The sequence below is a fragment of the Odontomachus brunneus genome, unplaced genomic scaffold (genome assembly GCF_010583005.1).
Source record: "Odontomachus brunneus isolate Ranch 3 - 2012 unplaced genomic scaffold, Obru_v1 Obru_scaffold_059, whole genome shotgun sequence".
In the NCBI taxonomy this organism is placed as follows: domain Eukaryota; kingdom Metazoa; phylum Arthropoda; class Insecta; order Hymenoptera; family Formicidae; genus Odontomachus; species Odontomachus brunneus.
Genome location: NW_022639509.1, coordinates 488,357 through 512,920, shown reverse-complemented (window position 1 = coordinate 512,920; position 24,564 = coordinate 488,357). Strand labels below are relative to the sequence as shown.

Genomic DNA, 24,564 nt, shown 5'->3' with positions numbered 1-24,564 from the left:
ATGGAAGAAACGTCCAGTTGGGTCAACCACATCTTTGGTGAAATATGAACAAGTCAGAAAATTTAGAAGTTAAGAATTCTGTTCACATTAATTAAACAGAAATCTTTTGTTAACTCGAACAGAATTCTAATAGCTTCAATTGGAATTTCTGGTTTGTTCATATTTCATCAGGTATTCGGTAAATTCAACTAAGCTTTCAGTCGAGAGAATATCGCCGCGGGGAGTTTTTATCCGTTGCATTCTCGTCGATCTGTTGTTATCGTGATTTTTCTCAGACATTTTTCGTACAACCTCGTGAAAGAAAAGAGTTATATATATATATATATATATATATATATATATATATATATATATATATATATATATATATCTTTGCTCGGTGATGCTCCGCGGTATTTCCTGGCAATTTTATCTTTAATGCCACGCGCTTTATTTAAAAGCGCAATTTTTAGGGATAACGCGAAAGATGACGTATATCTGTGCTTCATCGGAAAAGCTTTTTCTAGATAGATGACGGCAATGCGTATAAATATAAAACAGTATCAGAATAGACACGCGCGGCATTTTTTTTTCGAAGTCCACGTGTTTCGCGAACTGATATTCTCAGGTTTGAGCCTCAGTCACGCTTTCGATGAAGTTTCAGCTTTCGAAGAATCGCGATGTTTACTATTCGTATATATTATTATGAATTCTAGTCGAAGCTCTCGCATATTATACAATAACTGATGGCTGATTGACACTGATGTCGTTGAGGAGCGCGAATGATCCATTATGACACTACCGTTAGGTGTGCCCGGAAGTAGTAAAACAATAGGGGTTAAACACCGTGATCGTAATAAATTATCGCGCCAACCTCGTAGGAAGGTAGGGAGCGTTGCGCGGTCGTTTATGACAGTCGCAGGGGATATGACATTGAACTTAACTCGTTAATAACCTCCGGCCGTAGTTGATACGAATGCAAACATATTGTTTCGTTCTTCACTGCACATGCGATCGCACATTGAAGGAATTATAAAATATAATTTTATAATTCCCACGCTCAAATTGTGTTTCACAAAAGATTGTTTTTGGTATTTATTTAAATAACGATTAATTATCCTTTCTTTGCCGCTTTCGTCATCGAGCATTTGCGGGAACAATCGTACTCGTTGGATGCAGGGGCTAAAATAATTTTCAAGGGGAAAAACAGAGGGAGAAGGCGAAGAGTAAATTAGTATGTTCGTGAGGCCGTTTCGCGGCCGTCTGCAATTATAATTTGCCACGTGTGCAGAGTATGCAAGCTGTGGCGAGGGACACATTCATAGCGTTAAATTATTCCTGGGATGTTTATACGAGATTATAATTAAGTAACGAGTTGGAAAAAGGTCGCGAGTAGGTCAATTTGCTTTATTTTCGCGACGGCATTTATCCGCGTGATAATATCGTGTCATTTTTCACGTTAGACAATTTTTGGCCTATACTTTCGCGAAATTTCACGTAATCTGTCAGTGTATTGACATAATTCATTTCAACGTTACGATGACGCGCGAAATAATCCGGCTCGATTCCGTCGGTCTTTGCTCTTTTCTCGTATAAAACGAACGGCTCTATTTCTTCGTGAAACGCTTCATTTACAGACAAAGAACAGTCACTTATGTGCCGGGAAAGAAAATTAGCGGAAGTACGATATCTTTGATATCTTACAAGTCGCTTGTGTAATTCATCGAGTTGTTGGGATGCGAAATTCATTGTTATTTCGAGTATATTAACATAACAATCGCTGTCAATGTACTCGCTGTTACGTGACGTGGCTGCGAGTTACGTCGTGACTTTTCTCGCGTTACTTCACTGGCAAACAGCGGTGTCCTATAAAATTTTCACGGTCTCTGATCCAGACACGTTACGTCATCTTCGCTTGGTTTGTTTATTTTGCATGATATAATCGATTGTGCACTTAATAAATAAAGGATTAAATATAGATTATTAGACATAAGTAAGCTAATTTTTAAATCGACACGCCGTCACGATTTCTTTGTAATATTTGTGCAATTTTGTGTATTTCGCGGAATTTCGTTCGTCGTGTGCCTAATGAATGTTTTCTTTGGCGTTGTGCTTTGAGAGCTCGAGAATTCGTCGGTAATACACTGAGAGAAAAATACTTGAAAATTTATTAGCGGGAATACAAAATTTATTCACAGAGATGAACTTTATTTCACAGAAACAAACTGTATATTCTGCATATAAATTTTCAAGTATTTTTGCTGAGACTCCGTTTTTTGTGAACTTACTCAGAGCATCTAAAATTTGCCGGTGGTCTCGCGATGACGATGGCACATCGAACGTTTGATCGTGCTTCGCGAACGAGAACGTGACTCAGGTGGACAAATTTACTGAACTGATTAGAGACTCACCTAGAACGCAAGACGTTAGGAGGATTTGCAAGACAAGCTTCTTCATGATGCGAATGCCTTGATGGGCGCCGGCACGTAAACCGCGGACGCGGCGGCACGTTGATTCGGAATAAAAAGAGCGGCGCGATTTACGTCAAGCACGCGTTCTCGTCTAAATTTAGATTGCACTGCAATAATAGCGTCGGCTGTAGCGCGGAAGACCGGCACTGGAGAACAAGCGGAGGAGACTCTCTGCTCCGGCACTGGAGCAATGGTACTCTTCCGGTGTTGTACCGCAGGTGTATCAGGTCGTGTAAACGCCGTGCGACCGAGAGCCAGCTGTCTTGTGTTAGAAAACGACTGGTCGATGAAACCGCATGCAGTTCTCTCTCACACGATTCGTCCCGCGAACCCTCCTTTGCTCGATATCTCATGGGTCGAACTGAATCGCCGTGGTCCACCTCGCAGCTCTTCGCGAAACTTGACTTTGCGCGGGAAGCGTCTCTCCCGCTTGTCTGCGAATATTTTCGAACGCAATCGCGTGCGAGATCGCGTGGAAGCGACGTGAAATCGTACGGAGACGAAACGGTGAGCAGCACAGCAACATTCGCGGCCGTACGTTATCCGTCACGATCACCTGGTGCGTACGCTATCGAAGCGACGAGCGACTCGAGGGAGACTGAACAGTCCCGGCTCTAATTCTCTGTGCCTCTTCCTCCTCCACCTTCTGTTCTTCCCACTAGACTGCCTCCTATATCGACGTCGATCGCGGAGGCGGTTGTGCCTCCAGCGGTATTTTAGATTTTTAAGATCCGCGGTATTTTCGTATGGTCTCGTGAAGTCGTAGCTTGAAGTAGATAACTGCTAATGGAAATTATTGATCGATTATCCCTGGAAGATTGGACGAAATAGAATAGTCGCGAATCTCATTAAACGCATAGCGCTTCGAGGTTTCAGTTCTCCGCGAATTCGCGGAGTGATTAACGAAATGGACATTTGTGTATGTTACGTTACGCTATTTAGTTGTTATTATATCGACTGAAAACTAACATATCAAAGCGGAACGTGTCATCGATAAAATTAGATAAATTTGAGATTATGAACTCTTTAAAAATAATCTTACACGCGCATTTCGTGATTAATTGTCGGATAATACAGCTGCATCCTGATTACGGAAGGCATTCCAGCTGGTCATTGAGGATTTGCTTAATAGAGCGATCATTACGAGGATTTGGTATGGTAGGATAACCTACTTAAAGGATTACGAGTTATCTCGCGACAGACAAATGGTCTTTGACGCGGCATTAGCGTGATTAGTGTAATCGACAATATTCACGACGCAATCTCTATTAGACTTTATAGCCGCACATATAATTGTAAAGGGGTACTTTATCGGAAACAGTACAATGTGATTTGCAATATATATAACGTATTATCAATATTTATTTATTTCACTGATCATGACAAAGTAATAATCACGTAAAGCTGTTAAAAGTAAAACCCCGTTATCACTAGATCGTGTACTGTATTTACAGGTATAGTTCGTATTCGACTAAACTTCATGTGTGTGTCTGTGTGTGATGTGTTTCTTCTCCAACGATATATTTATATATATATTTCTCTTCTCTCTCTGGCGTATAGCCCTCGCTCATCGTACAAAGATTGAGGCGAGTAAAGCTAAGGTTTAGTTTTTGTTCATTTCGTCATACTTCTCATTGTCGCTCAAATCATTCAAAGCAAATCGTAATCAGTGTCATTTCCGCCGTAAGAAAAGATTATTGTACCCAAAACCCCGTTCAATGAAGTAGTTGAAGTAAAATACTCTAGTTAACAATAAATTATTAAATATCTATTCACAAATGTATGTATAGGCTATCGTTATTACTATCATCTCATCGTCGCCGGATACTGCTATTCCCGCTGTCGTTCTGTCAGTGTCGTTATGACTATTCTTACACATAGACACGGCCTATAGCTTACTGTATTCATGTTGTCAATAGCGACCGGAAATTCACGAGGTTTCACGTCGCATCTTCCTAATTCGACGACATCAAGGCGCACATTGAGACACGGTCGCCTGTTGCACCACGTGTACAACGTTCATTACACTTCTCCTTCGCGAATGGTTGTCGATGAGAAGACTTACCGCAATACCTCGTCGATTTCCATGTCTAGTTATTAACACGGATGATAATCTGTGATGACGCGTTACAAAATGAATCTTGCTCGTGACATTTGATCGGATGAGACGTTGTACATCGTTTTTGTGAGAGTTATCTCGAGTGAGTTGCACCAATAGCTGATTGATCGCGACTTATTCGTGCACGGACGTTCACACGCGAAGAATCGTAGATCTACGCATGCGGAATGTATAAGCTACCATTTTTTTACACTTGCGAGTGATAAATCATGATAAGAAGTGACAATTGCTTCGTTTCTTCTTCCGGGATCACAGTCTCATTTGTGACGGGAGTTCAAGGAGAAAATTAGCTACCAACTGGCTTGATGCAACTCCTCTCCAGACGCTTAACGTTAGACGATCGTTGAAATTGCGTTTGATGTGTAACAAGCATCACAATTAGAACACGCGAACTTCTTGGAAATCCGACGGTGACGTGAACGTGAACGACAACATGATCATTATCGATTATCGCGCGCCAAGCTCAATGCATAGTCGCGCTTCTAAAGATTTCGCTAGCATTTCGGACACGTAAGAGTGAGTGTTCACGCGCGCGCTTTTCTGCGCGTGTTGTGTAAACCGCATAGTATAAATCTCTCTATATGTATATAATCTTTGTCTCGCGCCTCTGTCGAAGATGACGTTTCGAAGCCTGTGCCTTTGGAACTTCATCTTAGCGGAAAACGTAGCGCGAGAACTGCAGGATGCACTATGTATACATTAAGTAACTTTCCGGCCGTTCCCGTCGTCGGCGAGTGCGATGCTGACTGATTGTTCGGAAGTTCAATAGAGACACCATCAGGGTCAGATTTACCGGAGCAAAATCTTTTACAAAACTAGCTCGTTTTAACGTGGGATTGTAGAAAATCAGAGTCTATTTATGACCAATGTTTAAGGACAAAATTGATTATCGCTGTTACTGTTCTCGAAAAGATCTCCCGCAGCAGCAATTATAATTATAAGTACGACCCTGAACACCGCGAAAATGCATGTCCTCGAAACGTACGTACATTGCTGTCTGCTTTGCACAATTCGTTCTTGTTAGATATCGTTAGAGGCCGATCCATACGAATCGACCGTTTTTTTCCGTTCGGTACACAAGCGCTATACAATTACACGGTGTTTCATCTACAATTCCACTCTACATCTCGCACTCCTCGTATAGAATATGACTTTCTTGTAATCTTTATATACACGTCTACCTCTTATTACAGACTTTGCTAGTTACTCGGCTGCTACATTGCTTTACAACTACACTCGACTGACTCACGACGATCGCCGTCGTTCGTCGTGAACGCGCGCAATCGCATCCGTGCTTTCGATTTGCACCCTTTCCGGGGAGAGGGAGGGGGGAGGATGAGGGCTGCTAACCCTTTATTTCTGTTTATTCCGATTTATTCGCCGTAAAAGAGAAGAATGGGAAAAAAGAACATTCATACCGCACATTCGCATCGTAATCATGAGAATGACAGTTGTTTTATGCACTTTTCTCTCTTTTTCTCTCTTTATTCGGCAATTTTAATAGACGGGCGGGAGGAAGGATCGGGGTATAGCAAAACGCTGGATGGTCAAAATCTTTTCGAAGAACGTCGATAAAAATCGCGAAAAGAGACGCGTGTGAACGTTACAAAACGTTGCGCGGGAGCATTTTTTAAAAACGCTGGTTTGACTAAACGTTTTCTGGCTAAACGTTTACCACTATTCCTCTTTTTTCCATTTTCTTTTTTTGATTGACTGACAGTTTTATTTTTGAAGTTCTAGTGCTATGAAACAAGTTTACACTGGCGTTTCTTTTTTTTTTACGTTTTTTTACTATCGATGCAAAACTTGTCCTTATTTAATTGGCTGTATAAAAGCAGTTTACACATAGTTTCAATTAACAACGACAATCCACTGAATTTGTACGCGATATAACACGTCAAGAACAAATATATAGCTTAGAAAGATATTGACATCAGACATTCGCAATAGATACATCATGGATGCGTTATTAACAATTTGGTTCGTCGATGCGATCAATGTTATTTTGTTTTCAATTACAACGAGGCAAAACTTCCAGTCTTAATTAAGCGCTTTTTGGCGCACTTCTGGCAGGGTAGTCTTTTTCTAAAGAAAAATAAGAATCGAACGAAAAAGAATGAAACGAAACTGAATCATTGACTCTCCCACCGTAATGATCAGAGAATGTTAAAAATGTTAAGGACGTACAGCTACAACGTCACGAATACGTATTTAAGTATTGGTGGGCCGCTTTATGCTGCGGCTGGAAAAAGGAAATGGGCGAAGCATTCATACATATTTTCTCATTTTTAATAGCTCTCTCGTTCGTTCTCTCATTCTCACTTGTTTTTTTGCTATTTACAAACGTGTGGCTTAAATAACGTTCGTTAACATTTTCATTCTGTTCTTTTTCGCTATCATTCTTTTCGAGCTCTCTCTCTCTCTCTCTCTCGTGCGCGCGCTTTCATTTACTTAAAATAATTATTTAGATATTTTAATTTAAAATGTATCATTCGCTCTACACGCGATCAGGATGAGGGGCCGACTGATCCTCTTTAATCCTCGTTAATTCGCGACTACGCTATCACACGCAATGGATCAGAATCAGAACACTAGTCACAATGTGCATTACAAAATTAATTCTGTTTTTGCAATCGTGACTTTGCATAGTTTACGTTTCAAATATAAAGTATTCATATACGATAAGGATGAACAAAAACTGAATTTAATTGCATTTTAATCGCAGTGTCGAGTTGTCTCTTATGATCTATGTTTCGATGCTTTATAAAAATAATTGTCCAGAAAGTTAAGTGTAATTAATCTAAAATGAAATTCTGTAGTCCCTATATAATTCTGTAGTCCCTATAAATTCTGTAGTCCCTATATAATTCTGATCCATTGTGTATTATTTTTCGACTTCGTTACTGCGAACTGAGAAGAGTTGATGTCGCCCAAATTGTTGTAAACTTGTCCGTCTTATAAGGGGGATGCCGGGCGGTATAGAGGATTACCCTTGATGGGAAGCACGTGAGCCTCAGAGTTGAATACCCAGTCGTCTAGACTTATGAGATCATCGTCGCTGAAGAGTAGATAGAGATACTGCAAAAAGACAAAACATTTTCACGATCTGTATTGAATTTTTAATAACATTATTTATTGGAATATTTGTCTGTCGGATTAGCGAAAATGTTATGTGAGGCTTAATTGCAGCCACATTACCGACTGTTTCCAAGCAGAATATCAATCTCCACAGTCTCCTACGCAATATGTATAAAAAGAAATAAATACCCTCGACTTTAATTTTTAATGGTATGACGGTAAAAGCGTCATAGAAAAGTCGACATCATTTAAAACCAATTGCTCCTTATGAACGCGGTACCTCCGTCTCTTACTTCATGCTAAAGTGAAAGGGCTTTTGATGGCAGAGAGAGAGCTACACGGCAATTTGCAGACGACGGAAAAGTATTCCATAAGTGGCGAGATTTCCGACTAAATAAGATGTCGAGAGAAATTCTATCATTATAGATATTCGTTGAAAATTTATCGTAGTCGGGTAATCGTGTTGGATTCGGTCCCAAAGAGAAACGGAAAGTTTTTAAGTGATACTAAACGGGCAAACCAAATGTAAATTCGCGAGACACCGCGCGGCCAGGAAGGTGTAAATAGTAAACGCTTAAGTCGGTCTTTACGAGAGGTAACGTAAGTTGAAGTGAAGCGATGCTCCGCGTTGCCTTACCTTCAATGTTTCAGCAAAAAAGTAACTTTGTTGGACGTCGTCTTTCGCCGAGTCGGCCAGGTAAACATTGTTAAGTCCCGTGAATCCCCCGGGGACCCGGCAATGTTTCTCCAGTGCTTGAACCGCCTCCCAACCCCATTCGCGATACTTTGGATCCTTTGTTAGTCGCCACATCACAAAGTACGACTCGAACGTCTGCGGAAAAGTATATCTCGTTTTATCGTCCGCAGATTATACTGGCTTTGTTTTTGTAGGGAATAAGGAAGGGAGGGAGGAATTATTTATTCATGCTCTTTACATGCAATCTCAGCTGTAGATCACATAAACAATTTCTTGGTGGCCGGAAAGAAGGAATGCGCGAATTGTATGAATGTAAAGTAGTTCGAGATAAGCACATTGTTATTTTCCCTCGTGATTTTAAAGTGCGAGATTTTCGGCGCGTCTTCGCTGCTATAAAGAGATCTCTCTAGTAACGTTTTGTCAGTTCACGTTGATTTAGTTACATTTTGAACAAATGGAGAAGCAACTTACCTCAGGTCGCAGGATGTAATATTTTTCGCCGTTCTTTAGACTTCTGGCCTCGTTGCCTTCGATAAAGTGGAAAGCTTCCGGGCCCAATTTTGTAACGCTTCTGTCGTAAGACTCGTGACACGTGTTCGTCAGACCGGCGGCGATGCTCATGTACTTATCGGATAAATCATTTTTCAGCGTCTTAGCTCCCAGAGCGAACATGCCGCCTACAAAACGCATTATTTAACGTTATCGCTCCTGATAGCGCATATTTGTTGAATCCCTAATTTCTTAAAAATATGGTAATGTAAAAAAAGACTTTGTCTTCTTGAAGATGAAATTACTGTCCAACGAATAATTTACGTTCCATGAATTTGGATAATAGTCGATTAGAAACAAAGTTGTCGAAAAAACAAAGTTGTAGAAAATTCGAGGGGCAATAGTGCATTCGAGGCTGATATCGTTTTGGTTATAATTGTGGCATAAAATGTCAATGATAACGTAAAAACTTACCGGCGAAGCAAGCCAGGTGACCCATTTTGTGCTCAAGCCTGTCATATTTTAAGTCTGATACATATACAAGTTTGCCAGGGGACGTCTTGATCATGTGCTCGGTTATAGCAGCTATAGCCTCGTCGTACATTTCGCGTGCTTCAACGTCCTCCTTGCCCGACTGAATCCACGCCTTCAGCAGGTACTCATAGAAACTGTCGCCGAGTCCGCCGAGCGACATATGATCTGCAATTCCCACGAAAATATTTCCGTCGTAAATGAATTCCGCGCGGATTCCGCGAGAGCTCGCGATACATTTTCTCGAAAATATCTTGGAGCCGTACTTTCCGCGTTTTTTATGTTTGCGGATTTTTCCACCTCGAGTCGACTTTTTTGTAACGCAAGCGTTGGGAATAGCTTTCGTGTGAACAAATGCAGGATAAAGTAAATTGGGAATAAATTTGCTGTGTGGAAGAGGTTCATTCGCAATTTATAGGAAGGAATAAGAGATCAGGCCTTGAAAGAATCCTTGTTCAAGAGCTTGATTGTTGACGATAGCGATAAAATAGCTCATGTTTCTCGAGTAAAAAGTTGAATATCTCTCGCATGTTCATCGGTTGTTCTTGTTTCCCGTTATTTTCGCGCTCTGAAGTGGAATTAAAGACTAGCAACTTATGGGGGGCTGGCTTCTCCGTACAGAGGAAAGGTCGTTCCATTGCTTTAAGAGAGATACTGCTTTAAAACAGACAACAGCGATAGTCGCTGCGAGAGATAAAGGAATGCTAGAAGAATCTTCTCCCAGAAAGAAGGGGTTTGTTATCCGCGCTAGAGGGCTACTTCGACCACGTCTGAGGGTGGTGAGACAAAGGGAAGACCTTGATTTCTGCCGGGCTAATTCTTGGGTGCCTTTGGGCTAGCTAAGAACACGGTATCCACTTTATGTGAGGTTCGCGACGAAAGGAAGTACGGCTCGGCTTTATCTCTTTGATCACTATTTCTTGGAGAACTCGGTAAGAACGTTACCGCGAGAGAGTGCGCGCGAGGGTCAGTCAAGCGATGTTAGATTGAACTTTTGTTAAACGAACGTTAATTATAATTTAAAGATAAGAAATCATACTTTTGGCTCTGATGCTTTTGCTTATAAAAAGACAATGGAAATTGCACCGTTTTGTGAAAAAAGAAACGTATGGTTGACAATTAGCGTTGTGAGAGCTCTCCATGTTACATATTGTAGAGGAAATGGTCATATTGTAAAATTTTATTGTTGTCTTGTTCGAAATATCGAATTTATTAAGCGTATCTCAATTCGACGATAGATTTTACCCGCAAAGCTACATCGACGCTCGTAATTAATGAATTTGCGAAACTTGTTGTGGCCATTAACCTCTTCAATGGTGATTGCAAATATAACTGCGCGATTCCCTTCAGGATAGTTTCATTTTTTTCTAAATAAACACATCTAGATTTTTTGTTATTTTTTTTTAATTTTGAAAAGTAGAATACAAAATATATTTAATTTATATTTACTATGAATGAAAATTATACTATATATTTTAATAAAATTAAAAGGAATTTGATATATTAAAGGGTATTTAAATTATGCTCTGGATGAAATGAAATAACGAATAAATAAAGCTTGTGAGAGCCAAGCGTAGTTAATGTAGTGCTATAAAGTGTTATTTCTAAAATGTATGAAATTATAATGTCCATATTTGTATAATTAGAAATAATACTTCATAGCAACACATTAACTATATTTGGCTCTTACAGGCACTATTTATTCATTATTTAATATTTTATCACGGAAATTTCCCGGGCATACTAACTTCGAGGAGTTAATTATATAATTGCATTATTAATTTTGTATTTCGTTCGCGTCTTGTTTATCGAAATATAGCTTCCGTTTGTTCGAGCGGCCTTTCTTCCACGGCGTGTTCGCGATACGGGTGTCCAGCGGAGCGTAGCCGTGCGAAAAACGTGGGAAGGATGTGCGATGAGGTCAGATACCGAACGGTCCGGATGATATATATCCCTGAGGATCGTCATACGTGCAATGAGAAAGTGCGCGAACGCGCGGGGCAGGGCGGAATGGGGCGCGGGGGATTTGGGACCCGAGGCGGAGGATGATAAATGCGATATTCAAGATCGGCTACGACGACAGCGGCGTCGACGGCGGCGCCGTGTCGGGACGACGTCTTTTCCGCGAGGCGGGCGATGCCGGGCGACGCGAAGCGGCGTTATGCGATGCGAAATTGCGAAAAAACGAGACGGCGGCGATCGAAGGACCCTCGTCGAGCCCGCAGCTATGCGAGCACTATTTTGCAATCGATAGCCGTCAGTTTAAAAATCTATTTTGCGCGGCGCGCGCACGAAGATTTATTAAATGTGAAATTATAGTAATAAGCCACCGACTGGCATTTATATCCGTCCGACATCGCTCGGCTGGAGGCGCTCTCCGGTGTCCTCGGGAGGTTTTCGACCGCGGATACAAACGCGAAAACGCCGACTTACACGTTATTTGCATTCATGCCCGCGTATGCACGCATATAAATCTACGCATAAACGCGGACAACAACGACATGTAATCGAGGATACACACAGACAAATATCATTCTATTGCTAAGCTAAGGAGAGCGATTATTTAGTTTACTTTCCCTCTTCGAAGTAATGGTTATCTTCAACGAAGAATATTTTCTTGATAAAACACTCTTAAAAAATATACTCATAAAAAATTTGGAAAAAGCTTATTATCGTGTACTCGAAAGAAGAATTTATCCTCTTTACAAGAGTATTATAAAACTTTATCAAGGAAAAAGTCAATTTTATATAGAAAACTTAATAAGCAAATCGAACTTTTGTTTTAATTTAATGTTCTCGATTAAAATGCTGAACTCACCCGGATTCAGATGTATTTTGAATAAGTTTCATGCTTATGATGAACTTATGATAGATTTGTGGATATAGTTAGTTAGTTTTTATTACCATTCAGCTACTAGATTTGCGGATATATAAACTTATAAAATGTTTGAAGCAAGTGATGTTTACTTAAATAATTTGTGTGTAATAACATAATTGATTTCTCGACGATGATTTTCACGTTTCACGATTGGATTTCGCTCCGAGATAGTCTCATTTATTCTCTAATAAATGAATAAATGGTTTCGCAAATGGAGATCTCCTTTTAACGAAATTTCCGATGTAAGATGTCAATGAATCCGATCGCAGGATATCAAAGTGTCACTTACGTTGACCCCATTTGCCCGTTCTTGGGTGGATATAATTCGGGTAGAGTCCTCTCGGCTTGTCCAAGCTCTTCAGGACCTTTCTCACGTTCTCGACTTTGCTCTTGAACACTGGATTATTCGTTATATCGCTCAAGTAGGTAAACTCGAGATGCATCGTCCCGATCTCGGATAAAATACTGCAACCGCTGCTCGCCCAGCCGTAATTCTTGCTGGCCTGAAAAATAAATGCAACTTTCTAGTTCGAATACATAGCGCGCGTACGCGATATGCGAGAGATAGGTCAAGAGCAATACGCGATTTTTATGAAAGGATTGGGGTGAAGTCCGATGTGCGTTTTCAGGTCATCGAAAGCCAGCGAAAGTTTATTACTTCCGTATTTCTTTTATTTTAAACAGAGAAGGCACAAGAAAGGTATAAATTTATGGCGCATATATAACAAGTCGCAAGCTTCTTTTGATAACTTTAACTCTTCTCGGCTTCTTTAATTTATATGTTTGCAATCAACTATTCGAATGAGATATTCAAGATCAGCTATTTGAGCGGATATTTTTATCAGTGATTCATCGATATAACTATAAGAGCATTGCAGAGGCACTGTCGCGTTGTTTCGTACCCTTTCATTCGCGCCATTCAAAATTGATGGAAATTTATGACGTTCGTGTGTGCCCCGGAGGTGAGGGCGCGTCAACATCCGGCAATTAGCCGCGTCCGTTAAGGGACGCTAATACGAATTATGAAGTCATCAAGCGAGTAGGGTCAATCGGAGCGCACGTGTCGCGCCGTAATTAAATCCGATTCCCTTCCATTTCTCATTTTCTCACTACGCTGCATCCTCGCTATGCGAACGCTTGTCATTTCATTTCAGTAAGGCTGCATGAGAGATTCGCTGCATGCTGCAATTGTTACGCTTTCAATTCGCATCTACAGCGGTGAATCACTCGGCCGCGAGGCAATTTGTATGCCCGATGTAATTATAAAGTTTTTCTCTTTTCGCGCGTTTAGCACTCCGATCGCGGACGTGTTCTTTATCAAGATAGATCGTTATCCGTGTGTCTATAGACACGTTCTCTTCAAATCGTGATAAGATAAACAGTGTGTAAAGACAAGCCAGTGATAGTGCATCGATCTTGTAGTAACGACGATTTGTTGACACACGACTCTCATATCTATCCACAACATTGTTCATGTAATTATCGTCGTGTTATGCAATTGATACATTTATTTTAATAGTGTAGAAAACTTGAAACAACGTTAATCAATAATTTAATACGCGCTATTAGTAAAATTTTGTCTGAATTGTCGATGCCAAGCACGACTGAACTTCTCTTACGTTAACCCTTTATTTGGCAGACTCAATAAAATTAAAGGAGAAAAATTTTTGAGCATTTCAATGAAGTAAATGATGTCTTCTGAAGTTATATATTGTTTTAAAAATCATTTTCAGAATACATTTTCAACGATTTTAGTCATTTCCAATGACAAAAACTGAAACTACTGAGACGCCGACGAACAGAACAGATGACTAGATGTTCTAAAGCAACAATGCTAAATAAATGCGTCTATTCTTGCTTATAGATTATGAGAAATCGATATTGCTTAACAGCAACATTGCCAAATAAAGGGTTAAAATCAATCGACTGCTGTCGCGACAGAAACTTTTCTCTTTAGTTAGTTGATATGGATAATCGCGCTTTTGATCGCTGTCTCATCGTCGTATGATCGGGACGGATCGAGAGATAAGAAAAAGACAAAGTAATTGGAATATCGTTCATCATAGGGGAAGTCAAAGGCCGCGTATCCGCCTCCTGCGGCCTCATTATCCATCCAATTAAGAATTTGCATATTAATCACACGCCGCCATTTCGACAGACGTGACTTGATGGAATCGTTTCAATTAAAGCGCAACATTGTTGCCGCGCACGATGCCTGACAAGAAGCGTGCAAAAACGGAAAAGCCGCAAACACACGTCTGAGATAGCCTTTTAAATTATAATTGTATGAGCGAGCGCGTACGGTAATGGTAGTGTACTTCCCACTTTTATCGCGCGTTTCATACGTGAATGGACCAACGTATCGCTAATGAAAGGATCATAGCAGTGAAGTTTATGGGAGTTTACTATGTACACAAGATTATCATATCATATTTCCATTGATAATTTGACGCGTAAGTAAATTTTAATAATTTCATCTGCAGATCCACGTGGATATCCCCACGTTGAATATTTAACTGGAAACAATTCCATCGTGAACTGTGATTAACGAAGACAAGAGTTCACAGGTGCTCAGATCGATGTCTGCACCAATCAGTACTTTACATACAGTGCACGGAGAAAAAGATTTGGTTGGATTAACGAAATATTTGGAAAAATGAACGAACTAGAATTCTATGTTCGAGTTACTAAAATTCTAGTTAATCAAGATTTCTGATCAATCAAATTTAGTGGCTGTTGCTTATTGCAATTTCTAATCTTCAACTTTAAAAAGATCATCTTGATAACAAAAATGACTTTTTGTTATCAAAGATAACAAAAAAAGACAAATTTCTCAGACAAATTTCTCAGACAAATTTTTTTCTCTCGTTTTAACTTTTGGGCTCGGCCGTCGGCGGTTTTGGTGCAGCCTGTATAAGTTTGTAATATTATATATCCACGATTTCTTGTTTCATTCTCCAGTACAGTAAATGAGAGGGTTTTTTTCTGGGGAGGGAGAGACGAACTAAGTTAATATCGAAGTACATCGAACCCGTCCCGAGTGCGTTGCGTCGGTAGAAGCAGCGGCGAGTTATGGCTACGAAAAGCCTGCACTTACCCCGGTATGGAGGTTGATGAGGGAATGAGGAATTCCGGTTTCCGTCTGGAAGGCAGGCAGCATCCGTTCGCCGAGCTGCGCCGCCTTATCCCGGAACATCACGTCCCCCGTGAGAGCGTAGCAGGCGAGCAGACTTCCCATGAAACGAATATTCGTCTCGAACAGCGATATTTCGGAATTCTGAAACAATGCCCGGGCGAAACCCTCGAATTAATCAAATGCGCTGATCGTTTAACCGCGCGTGAGAAAATTTCCGTAACAACGCGCGATTTTGCATACGCACACACACACAACATACATTCAGTACATTCTCATGTCTCCACATTCGTTTGAGTAGAATATTAATGTGCCCGTTATAGAGCTAGATATCTCGTAAATTTATTACAGTTTTTAATACAATTTCATACATATATATTGTTTTAATAACCACAGATATTTGCGCTCCAACGTGAATCATTGGAATGGAATGCAATTGGAATTACTCCGAAAGCTTAAACGTCGTCAAGCGAATTGTGCATGTTGTGATATCTTTTCGATAGCGATAATGGTATAATATTTTTCGGCGTACAATAGATTACTCATCGACGGTAATCCGGTTTACTTGTCACCGGCGTGACGGCCCGCATGCGGTACGATGCGTAAACAGGACGCGACGCGAAAGCTCGGTGGCATTAGCCGCGCCACGAAATGGAGAGAAACGATCGTTAGCGGTTTTCGCATCGTGCCGGGGCACGTCGCGGAAGAGCGGGAAATTTCTTTTTTTTCTCTCTCTTGTTTTTTCCTTGTTTTTGTTTTTCGCGCTCGCCGCCTCTGCATCGCGCGTGCACTCGCGTTTTTCGGTTTTCGTCATTCCCGCGAGCTTTTCGCGGCAAGACCTCTCTCGCGCCAGTATTATCGTTACACACAACACAGTCGCAATTAAAGTTTTTCCGAGCGAGCACCGATGCGAGTGCGGTCCGGCCCGACCTGGCTTGGCCTCGCATCGCGCGCAGGATGTGCATCGCGACATTCGTGTTCCCGTGATTCAGCGCGGATAATAGCTGAAAGCAACATACGGAGATTCTGATCGTGGTTACATTAACCTTCCCCCTCTGCCCCTCCTCCCCCGAGTAGTATGTGAGGTCAAGGGACGACCGCATGTCCAGCGATAAGAATTCTTTGTTTCTCTGTGCGAAGCACGTACCTTGCAGATTCTCAAATTTGCGGTGACGGAGGAATTGACGACCAATTTGTTCCAATTTTGCGTCCGCCGTCGTGCCTGTTATTCGTACATAAATATCGCTAGTTTTTGGGCGGTATTACTGCGAGAATGCCGCGGACAACACCAACATCGAGAGCGCGCCTGAAAGACACCGACATAGAAACGTCACGATTCATAAAAAGCCGGAATGCGTATTGCGCGGCTTATAAAATCTCACGTATGCGACGGGTATAATGAGTGTTGCTGGGGAAATACAACATACAGACACACGTATGTACGCACGTGTGCACGAACGAAACAGTCGAGATGTAATTTTCGAGATGCCTGTGCAAAAAACGCTCTTTTTACAAAAGAACGAAATATAATTAGACGGCTCAGGCGTGTGGCATCCCGCAAACGCGCCGTGCAAAAATTCTAGATAGTAAAACAAAGGCGGCGGCGGCACGCGTATTTTATATGCGCCGGCATGAGCGCCCGGCGACGGTAACCGAGTTAAAGAAGGGGCATGGCCAACGTTGCGAGAGTGTCGCCATTATCAAAGCCCTAGTCGTCATTCGGAGTTACGCGTCTGTGTAATTTGCGCTGTTTTCTCGCTGATTAACTGAGCGAAAGAACCCGGCGTACTTTCGCGCTTTTAGTTCGAACTTGTTGACATGCTCCGGCGAGGGTCCGTGCGAATCGAAAACCGACGGACGCGACCGTAAAATTGGTTCTGAGGTCGAAATTACCGCGACAAGATTGAAAGCGCTGTATCGCTCGGCGAGCCGGACGAATTCTTCGCGCGTGACAACGCGCCGCGCATTCGTTAATCGTTCGGCAGTTAGCGTCGTAATTAGGAGAATCTGAAAACGCTCCGGCGCGGAAAACGGCGTGGAGATAATGAAGCGCCGCGCGTAAAAGCGGCTAAATTGGCGCTGTTCTCACGTTTGCGAGGTATTATGCCGCTAATTGACATTTATGATGCGCGCCGCGATAGGAAGTACCGTGGGAAATTTGTAAACGATATGTTTTCGCGCGTCGATTACACTCCGGTGTTAAACGCTCCGCGCGCGTGAACTCTGAAATTACAAATTGCGTGTGTGCTTCTCCATTTTTAGATGTGCGCGATTCGCCCGGGTGTGATGTCGCGTTTATGCAGTTAATAAGTTCGACGCGCGGTGTTATTCCAGGCATTAGCGCTAAATGCCGCGTTTCAAGAGACTAATTCCCGTGTGAATTTCTTTTCGCTCGATGTCTCGCGATATTTTTTTTTTTGAAACATTTTCACACGCGCGGGGAAAAAAAGAAGCGAGCGTGTGGCTCATGTATTAACCGGCCGATCTTTGGTTTATGAGGTCGTTAGCTTCAAAGGATGAGAGCGATGTTATATCCCGGTCATCGCATGTGTGTGTGTGTGTATGTTGTACTGCTCTGCCATCCTTTCCAGTTCGTCAGGCGTGGTTGATTGACTCGCTTACCTAGAACTTGATGACGCTACGTTCTTATTAAGGCCTCTCCTCGTTAAGGAGCAGGTGTTTGGGTAACGAATAACCAGATTCCGCCTTTCGGCGATGGGATATTGAAACGCGTAATTAGACAATTTTGTAATGCCACGACGACTTTTCTGAAGACCGTGAAACGAAGGCGTAGATGGGAATAAAATTGCCGTCCGACATTTCTATTATGTTTAATGACTGATACTGATGGACGGTGACGTGTACCTAAGTGGATCACTCGAATATCATTTTTCCTTGTCCCTTCTCATCTCTATTCTTCCCTCTCTCTTTCTCTCGTTGATTTGCCCGTCGCTTCTTTTTTTTTTTTTTTTTTCATCTTCTACTCTTTGCGGCAATGTCCATCTTCCTGCGGTAACATTTCATGTTTGAATTAGCAAAACCGCTAATAACGCTGATAAGTTTTAATGAAAACGTTATATTTCACATGTGTGCATTGATATTCACAATCGCATGCGCACGCGATATAATTCGTACAGTCATATTCCTCTCGCGTACTTGCATGCGTGCTATAGCGCGCAAATCCAATGAGTCGTTGGTATTTTACACGCGAGTCTTTGATTACACACTGCTACCCCTTCAATTCAGGTATTCGAAACATGGCGTGTCTAATGATCTTAAAGCCTCACTGGAAATAAGTATTGGATAAGCGTATCTCTTTCTTTCATTCCTTCGATCATCATTTGTACGAATGATGAATGACTTTGCCAGAGCGCGATATAATAGATCCGTAATCTTTTCTTTTTCCTTTCGCGCTTATTATCGTAATCTGGCAAAACGAATGGCGTCTTTGAGACATATATAATTAGAAATACGAGAAGTCTAATACTCAAGAGAGAAAAAAAAATATTCAAGGGACATTCTGCCGCATCTTTTTAGATTCGGTGGTTCGAATCAATCTGAGATATGTAGAATTTCAAGACTAAAATCTTAAAATCCTAAGATCATTTTTGTGAACAAAAGAAGACAATAGTCGCGTTAGCTTGAGAACTTGCGAAACGCCATAATCTCGGCGTAATCCGGCAAAAGTATTGTTTGTCGTATCGGAGCGCAGGAAATTGTTGGCGGCCGCGCGATGTAGATTTATAAAGAAGCGGGCTTTGCGCGTCGCCGGGGCTGTTATTTCACGGTTCTCCGATTCGATTCCCATCTGGTTGATTCCGGGGGTGGAGTCGTTGGTTGAAATAAAGCCGGACAAGAAGACGCCGGCTAGGCGTCACGCTATTTTCCACTAGCTCAGCGGCACGTCGGACAATCTCGGTCTCTCCTAATCTCGCCCCCCGTCCTCGCCACTTCGTAGACACGTTGTCAGTCCTGTGTAAGATTTCCTATCGGTTCGCGTATCTCTTTGCGTACAATGGCCAATGGGCTGCGGGCAATGGGCATTCCGGTGCGAAACGTAATCATGGCCTCGTAAATCGCTGCTCGTTCATCTCCCCATCACGCCGGGAAGTCAACGTCGCTTGAACGCACCGTGAAATCGCGATGCACACGGTAACTTCCCAATACCGTATCGATTCTTACGGGAGAGAAAGAGAGATGCAATGTGCTCTCAATCAAATAGCGCGTTACGCGAAAACCCGTGTAGAAACTTCGTTTTGAGTTCGCCAGACATGTACATTTGCGCATATGGTGGGTCACAAAACGGCTTACATACAATAAAATTGCTTGGTATTTCAAACTGATAGTTTCCCAAATTAAGAGTCACTAATATAATAATATATAATAATATAATATTATATATAATATATATAATATTATATATATATAATAGTTATATATTATATATTATATATATAATATATAACTATATATAATAATATAATTAATTAAATACTTAAATAATATCAATAATTAATAATAATTGGCCACGTATATACAGCATGAAACTTTACAGCTATTGTAAAATTCGTGAACCTGATTTGTGTATGTTCTTGATCTTGACTGAATCTAAGAGCATGTACTAATTAGATTCACGAATTTTATAACAGTTGCACTTTACAACAATCGTTTTCTTTGCTGGATGCAGCCATTAATAATATAATTACTGGGCTCATCACATATATACGCATAGTAATGATTCTCAATTTTGACAGTTTGTTGAGCTTTCAACTTCATTGCGTCTAAACCATTTTGCAATCCACTGCCACCATTTGTATATTGTGTCGCGAATAAACGCGACATTTCCTCAGACGATTTTGCAGGTACGAGAGCAGCCCGACATTTTCGAGACGAAATCGGACGCGCAATTAAGAGAAAGAGCGAAAATAAGGGAAAGGCAATAAAGCCGGCTGCAATTTCGCCGCAACTCCATTCTATCCGTTACGTGTTGCGCGCACCGAAACGAGCCGCACAAGTTCGGTAACTTAAGGCCTCTCTCTCGTTAATGTAACACGACCTTAAGCACAGGTCACTGTTCGGCCTCGTGACCGCGTCGCTCGTGGAAGTTACGCGACTTTGGAAGGATGAAATTACACCGCGGGGGAGAGTAACGCGTGCGGATGAAAAGGAGAAACTGGGCGTTTCCCCGCGATAATTCGTGCTCGCTCGTCATTTTCATGTTGCTTCTATCCGTTCATTTCCCTTTACGTTTCTGCCCATCAATTTTTTCTCCGAGATTCTTACGCTCGTTAATTAAATTGCAATCTATCGTGGCGAATCAACCCACGGCGAGTTCCTCGGGAGTCGTTGCGTTGGAATCGGTCATTGCGACAGGTCGAGCTTGCACCGTCGTATTTTCTCCTCACTGCCAGATACCGGCGGGATTAACACCTGCGTCACTGTAGCATTCGAGTTGCAATCGCGATATTTTATGGATTTCCTTTACGGAGAAGTCGCGCGCGCGGAGGCGCGCGAGAGGAGAACGAAATTCGCGGATGCAATTATCGGCCGTGGTTACGCGGCTGCATTACGCGAGACACGTTATAAATTCGATCGCGGGAGAGAGAGAAAGAGATAGGGGGGCGGGAGAGTCTCGCGTGCTTTTGTGCCACTTGTAAAAGCAACTTGTACAAGCCTGTACAGCTTGGCAGATAGTCACGGAAGCGCTCGCGCGAGTAACAAGTTTCGACACGCGTTTATACACGCCCCAGTTTCGCCGAAACCCCCGCGATAGTTCGCCTTCCTAGGTCAGCCGATGCAAAGTAACAAAGGAAGTAACGATGGAATTTTCCCAGGTAGGGGTCCGCGCTTATCTCGCGAAACTGCCGTGAGGGCGAAAAAGCGTTGCGCCCGCGATAGTGCCGCGGGTGGTTGCGTCGCCGTTGCATGTTGACGAGGAGATGATTCTCGGGGTAAATTCGTGACTATCCCGCGGTCTCGCGTCAGTCTTCTGCTTTTTGCTTGTACCGGCAAACACGATGAGACACCTCGACAACGAGGAACTTGTCGAGAAATTTCAGTAATCAGAATCGAAGGGTTCGCTCGTTAACGCCTTAATTACACAATCCTGAATATCTTATATTTCACGGTGTCCCGCGGCTCGCCCCCACTGTTACTCAACATCCCTGTCGAACACAAAACCGAGAGAATCTTGACGCATTACGCACGTTCCTTGCTCGACAGTCTATCCCTCACGGTGCTACCGCACATTCATTACGTAAGGGATAAGACGAAGGAGGTTTTGGTTGGCAGAGAACGTATTTAACGAGACTGGCGGAGAATGCACTAAGAGATCGTAGATCTCTCGGCTGGGAGAGCTACGGAGGTCGAAAGAAAGAAGCCTTTCTCTCTCTCTCTCTCTCTCTCTGTCTTCCTCCTTCCGCTTTGTTCGTTTTATACTCGATGGAAACAGTCGTCCATAGTGGGCTTCTTGATGATCGTATGAGAAAAACTCGATTAAGGAAAAAAATAATAGAAATATATAATATAGAAATATAATAATAGAATACTTGCCGAAATCGTACTGGTCTCCTAAATCGTACCCCATCAAAATCGTATCTGATTTTTTTAAATGTTTGTAGCATGCATAGCATAAGATATGATCTGAAATCTTTTTGTTTGAAATTGTTTTGTTTTTTGCGTCCTATTGTTCATTTATTTCTCATTTTTATTGTTGGATGTCATTCATATTTAATAATAATAGAGAAATTGAGCGGTACAATTTAGGAGACCGAGACGATTCCGATAAATCCTCTATATCATCAAATATCTCTTTATAACAATAATCTCTCAGATATTTGTTATCTCGTGACTAGGTGTCGCATTTTTGCATATAGTTATCTATCTGTAAATCAGTGCAATTAGCCAACAGCAATTTTTATTTTCTCGTCCTTAATTAGAAATGAAGCTTACACTCGTAAAGTAAATAGATAAGCATTCTTGACTTTCCTTTTCATACTTCACTTTGCCAAGTTCTAATAAGTTTTATCTTCGGCATATTTATCGGAATGCGAATACGCTTCGCAATAGAAGAAAGGCTCGAAAAAATTGAGTTCAATTAAAATCGGACCGGTTAGAGTAGTGTAAATCGAGGGCGTTGTTATACAAACTAGTTGAGCTGGCAGACAACCGTGAAACACGCTGGAGAACGCGCTAATTTCTGCCCCGGCGCACCCGAGGAGATTTGTGCGCGACGAGTCGCATGCGTTCTTCGTACTTGCCGAGGTGATGCCGATAGTGCCTCTAGCTAGGGAGCTGCTCGTGGAATAGAGACATTACGCTCGTAGTTTAGATAACAAGTACCGCGCGGTAGCGGTGGATGTCGAAGAAGCCCGCTCAAGTATCCGCGCTCTTGTCGGGGCTGAAATCACAATTTACAACGGAACTCCTCCCTTCGTGATTCAAAACGATTGAAACGACCAATCGCTCTCGAAATGCGTCTTTAAATCGATGTGGTCCTTCGCGCGATAGAATCGATTGTATTTGATGCGTATCGAAACGTATATTTCGTATCCTTTCTCTTGATTATCTGATATGATTCGATCTAACGAAAGACAAACAGAATCATAGAGAATGTTTAAACTTGAACTATTTATTCCGATTATCTAGAGAGGTATATTAACATGGGCTTACGTAGATACACAATCAAAATAAGATAAGAATTTCTGAAGCTCCAGTTAGTTCCTCGCTTTCTAACACGACGTGCTACTCCTCATGAAAATATAAGAATTCTCGTTGATTATATTCGTCGATTATCGCGTATCCCAATTCCGTAATTACGACTGTATGGAGTAAATCACCATAAAGTACGATAAGGATCTGCGGATGAGCTGCATCAAATAGACACGTATCTCTTGTAAATAAAAGCAATGGAAAACGATTTTTTTGCGTATCTTTCATGGATAGAGTACTTTGTTGTTTTACCGAAAGAAAGCTTTCGAAAGATGGCACGTAAAGACCACCGACTTTCAAAGTAGAACTCTTCATACTTCTCTGCATTATTAGCAGGAGGCATTTTTGCATGTATAGCGAAGTCGTGTACCATTGGGTGTTGCATCTGCAACATAGATTAATTTGTAAATTCAATTAATAGGTCACTCATAATTATTGATTTCGGGGATAAATACACGTTTTCTTTTTTAACCTAAACTTACATTGTCTTAAACACGATTTCACTATGATTTATTATTTTCTGACCGACGAAATTGTTGGAGAACACGATGATGAGATGTAGGAAAAGGAATAAAAACGTCAAGGCTGCATTAGTGACATCACTCAACGAAATGTATCGGCTGAACTGCGGAACTTGCAGCGTTAAGACACTCATTACGTGTTGTCAACAATCAGTATTTAGAGAGACTCACTTGATACATATTAATGCTTAACGATATGATAGCCAGAGGAATAAAAATGAGATATATTATTCCGCATAAAGATCTCAAGAAATCGCTGGATCTTGAACAGTAATAAAATGGTATATCGTTTTCGAATGTTCAGAGATTGTTAACTTGTAAATAAATGTTGGCAACCGTAATATTATTTTGGGAAATGTTATATATATATATGTGTGTGTGTGTGTGTGCGCGCGCGCGCGCGCGCGCGCGTGCGTGTGTGTATGTATGTGTGTGCAATATATTTATATGTATATATAAAATACGATACTGAACTGGATAGCTCTTAGGTGACTATCGATGACCTCCACGATATTTTTATGATCGTTGACATTTTTGGCAAGATCTAAGGAAAACTTCTGGCTTTTGTTGACAGCACGTTCAATTCGGTAACTGGAATAATGCAATAGCGTGGTCACGTCGAATCAAGAGTAACATCTTTTGTTCCTACTCGTTCATTATTAGTACTTGACGATTTGTTACCTGGTGATTACAAACATTGCGTGTATGTGTTGCAAACACGCTATAGTTAATATTTCTGCGGCTAATATCGAGTTAGAAGTGACGAACATTAGCAACAACATGTATAACTGTAGTAAATAGGTAAACTTCCTCCAAGGAACATAATACTCTATCGCGAATGGAGTGTCAAACATCATTCTGCGCGATTCGTTTAACGGCATTACGAAATCGAGAATAGTGGGCGAAAAGTATATCATCATAAATAAACATATGCATGTATATGAAAATGCTGCAACAT

General features: G+C 41.5%; 4 protein-coding genes across 9 annotated transcripts in view; 1 reads left to right on the top strand and 3 right to left on the bottom strand.

Moving 5' to 3' along the window:
• LOC116845903 (xaa-Pro aminopeptidase 1) overlaps window positions 1–3,258 on the bottom strand; it is a 32,967-nt gene extending 29,709 nt beyond the window's left edge. The window contains exon 1 of the mRNA XM_032819138.1: window positions 2,391–3,258. Coding sequence (XP_032675029.1) covers window positions 2,391–2,436 — 46 coding nt within the window. The 5' untranslated portion in view covers window positions 2,437–3,258. The remainder of the gene's footprint in view (window positions 1–2,390) is intronic.
• Window positions 1–24,564, top strand: part of LOC116845914 — a 174,806-nt gene that overhangs the window by 6,324 nt on the left and 143,918 nt on the right. The window lies entirely within an intron of this gene.
• The window catches only part of LOC116845905 (mannosyl-oligosaccharide alpha-1,2-mannosidase IA-like), a 245,816-nt gene continuing 225,033 nt past the window's right edge, over window positions 3,782–24,564 (bottom strand). For all 4 annotated transcript variants that reach the window (XM_032819142.1, XM_032819140.1, XM_032819139.1 and 1 more), the window contains 6 exons: window positions 15,340–15,519; window positions 12,532–12,745; window positions 9,308–9,532; window positions 8,816–9,021; window positions 8,285–8,479; window positions 3,782–7,647 (listed from right to left, as the gene is read on the bottom strand). In XM_032819142.1, the coding sequence (XP_032675033.1) occupies window positions 7,525–7,647; window positions 8,285–8,479; window positions 8,816–9,021; window positions 9,308–9,532; window positions 12,532–12,745; window positions 15,340–15,519 (1,143 nt within the window). In that variant the 3' untranslated portion in view covers window positions 3,782–7,524. The remainder of the gene's footprint in view (window positions 7,648–8,284; window positions 8,480–8,815; window positions 9,022–9,307; window positions 9,533–12,531; window positions 12,746–15,339; window positions 15,520–24,564) is intronic.
• Window positions 18,422–24,560, bottom strand: LOC116845936. The gene is made up of 5 exons (XM_032819187.1): window positions 24,288–24,560; window positions 24,081–24,197; window positions 23,778–23,868; window positions 23,568–23,710; window positions 18,422–23,470 (listed from the first exon to the last, which is right to left on the bottom strand). The coding sequence occupies exons 1-5, from the start codon at window positions 24,524–24,526 to the stop codon at window positions 23,119–23,121; spliced, it is 942 nt and encodes a 313-aa protein (XP_032675078.1). The 5' UTR covers window positions 24,527–24,560; the 3' UTR covers window positions 18,422–23,118.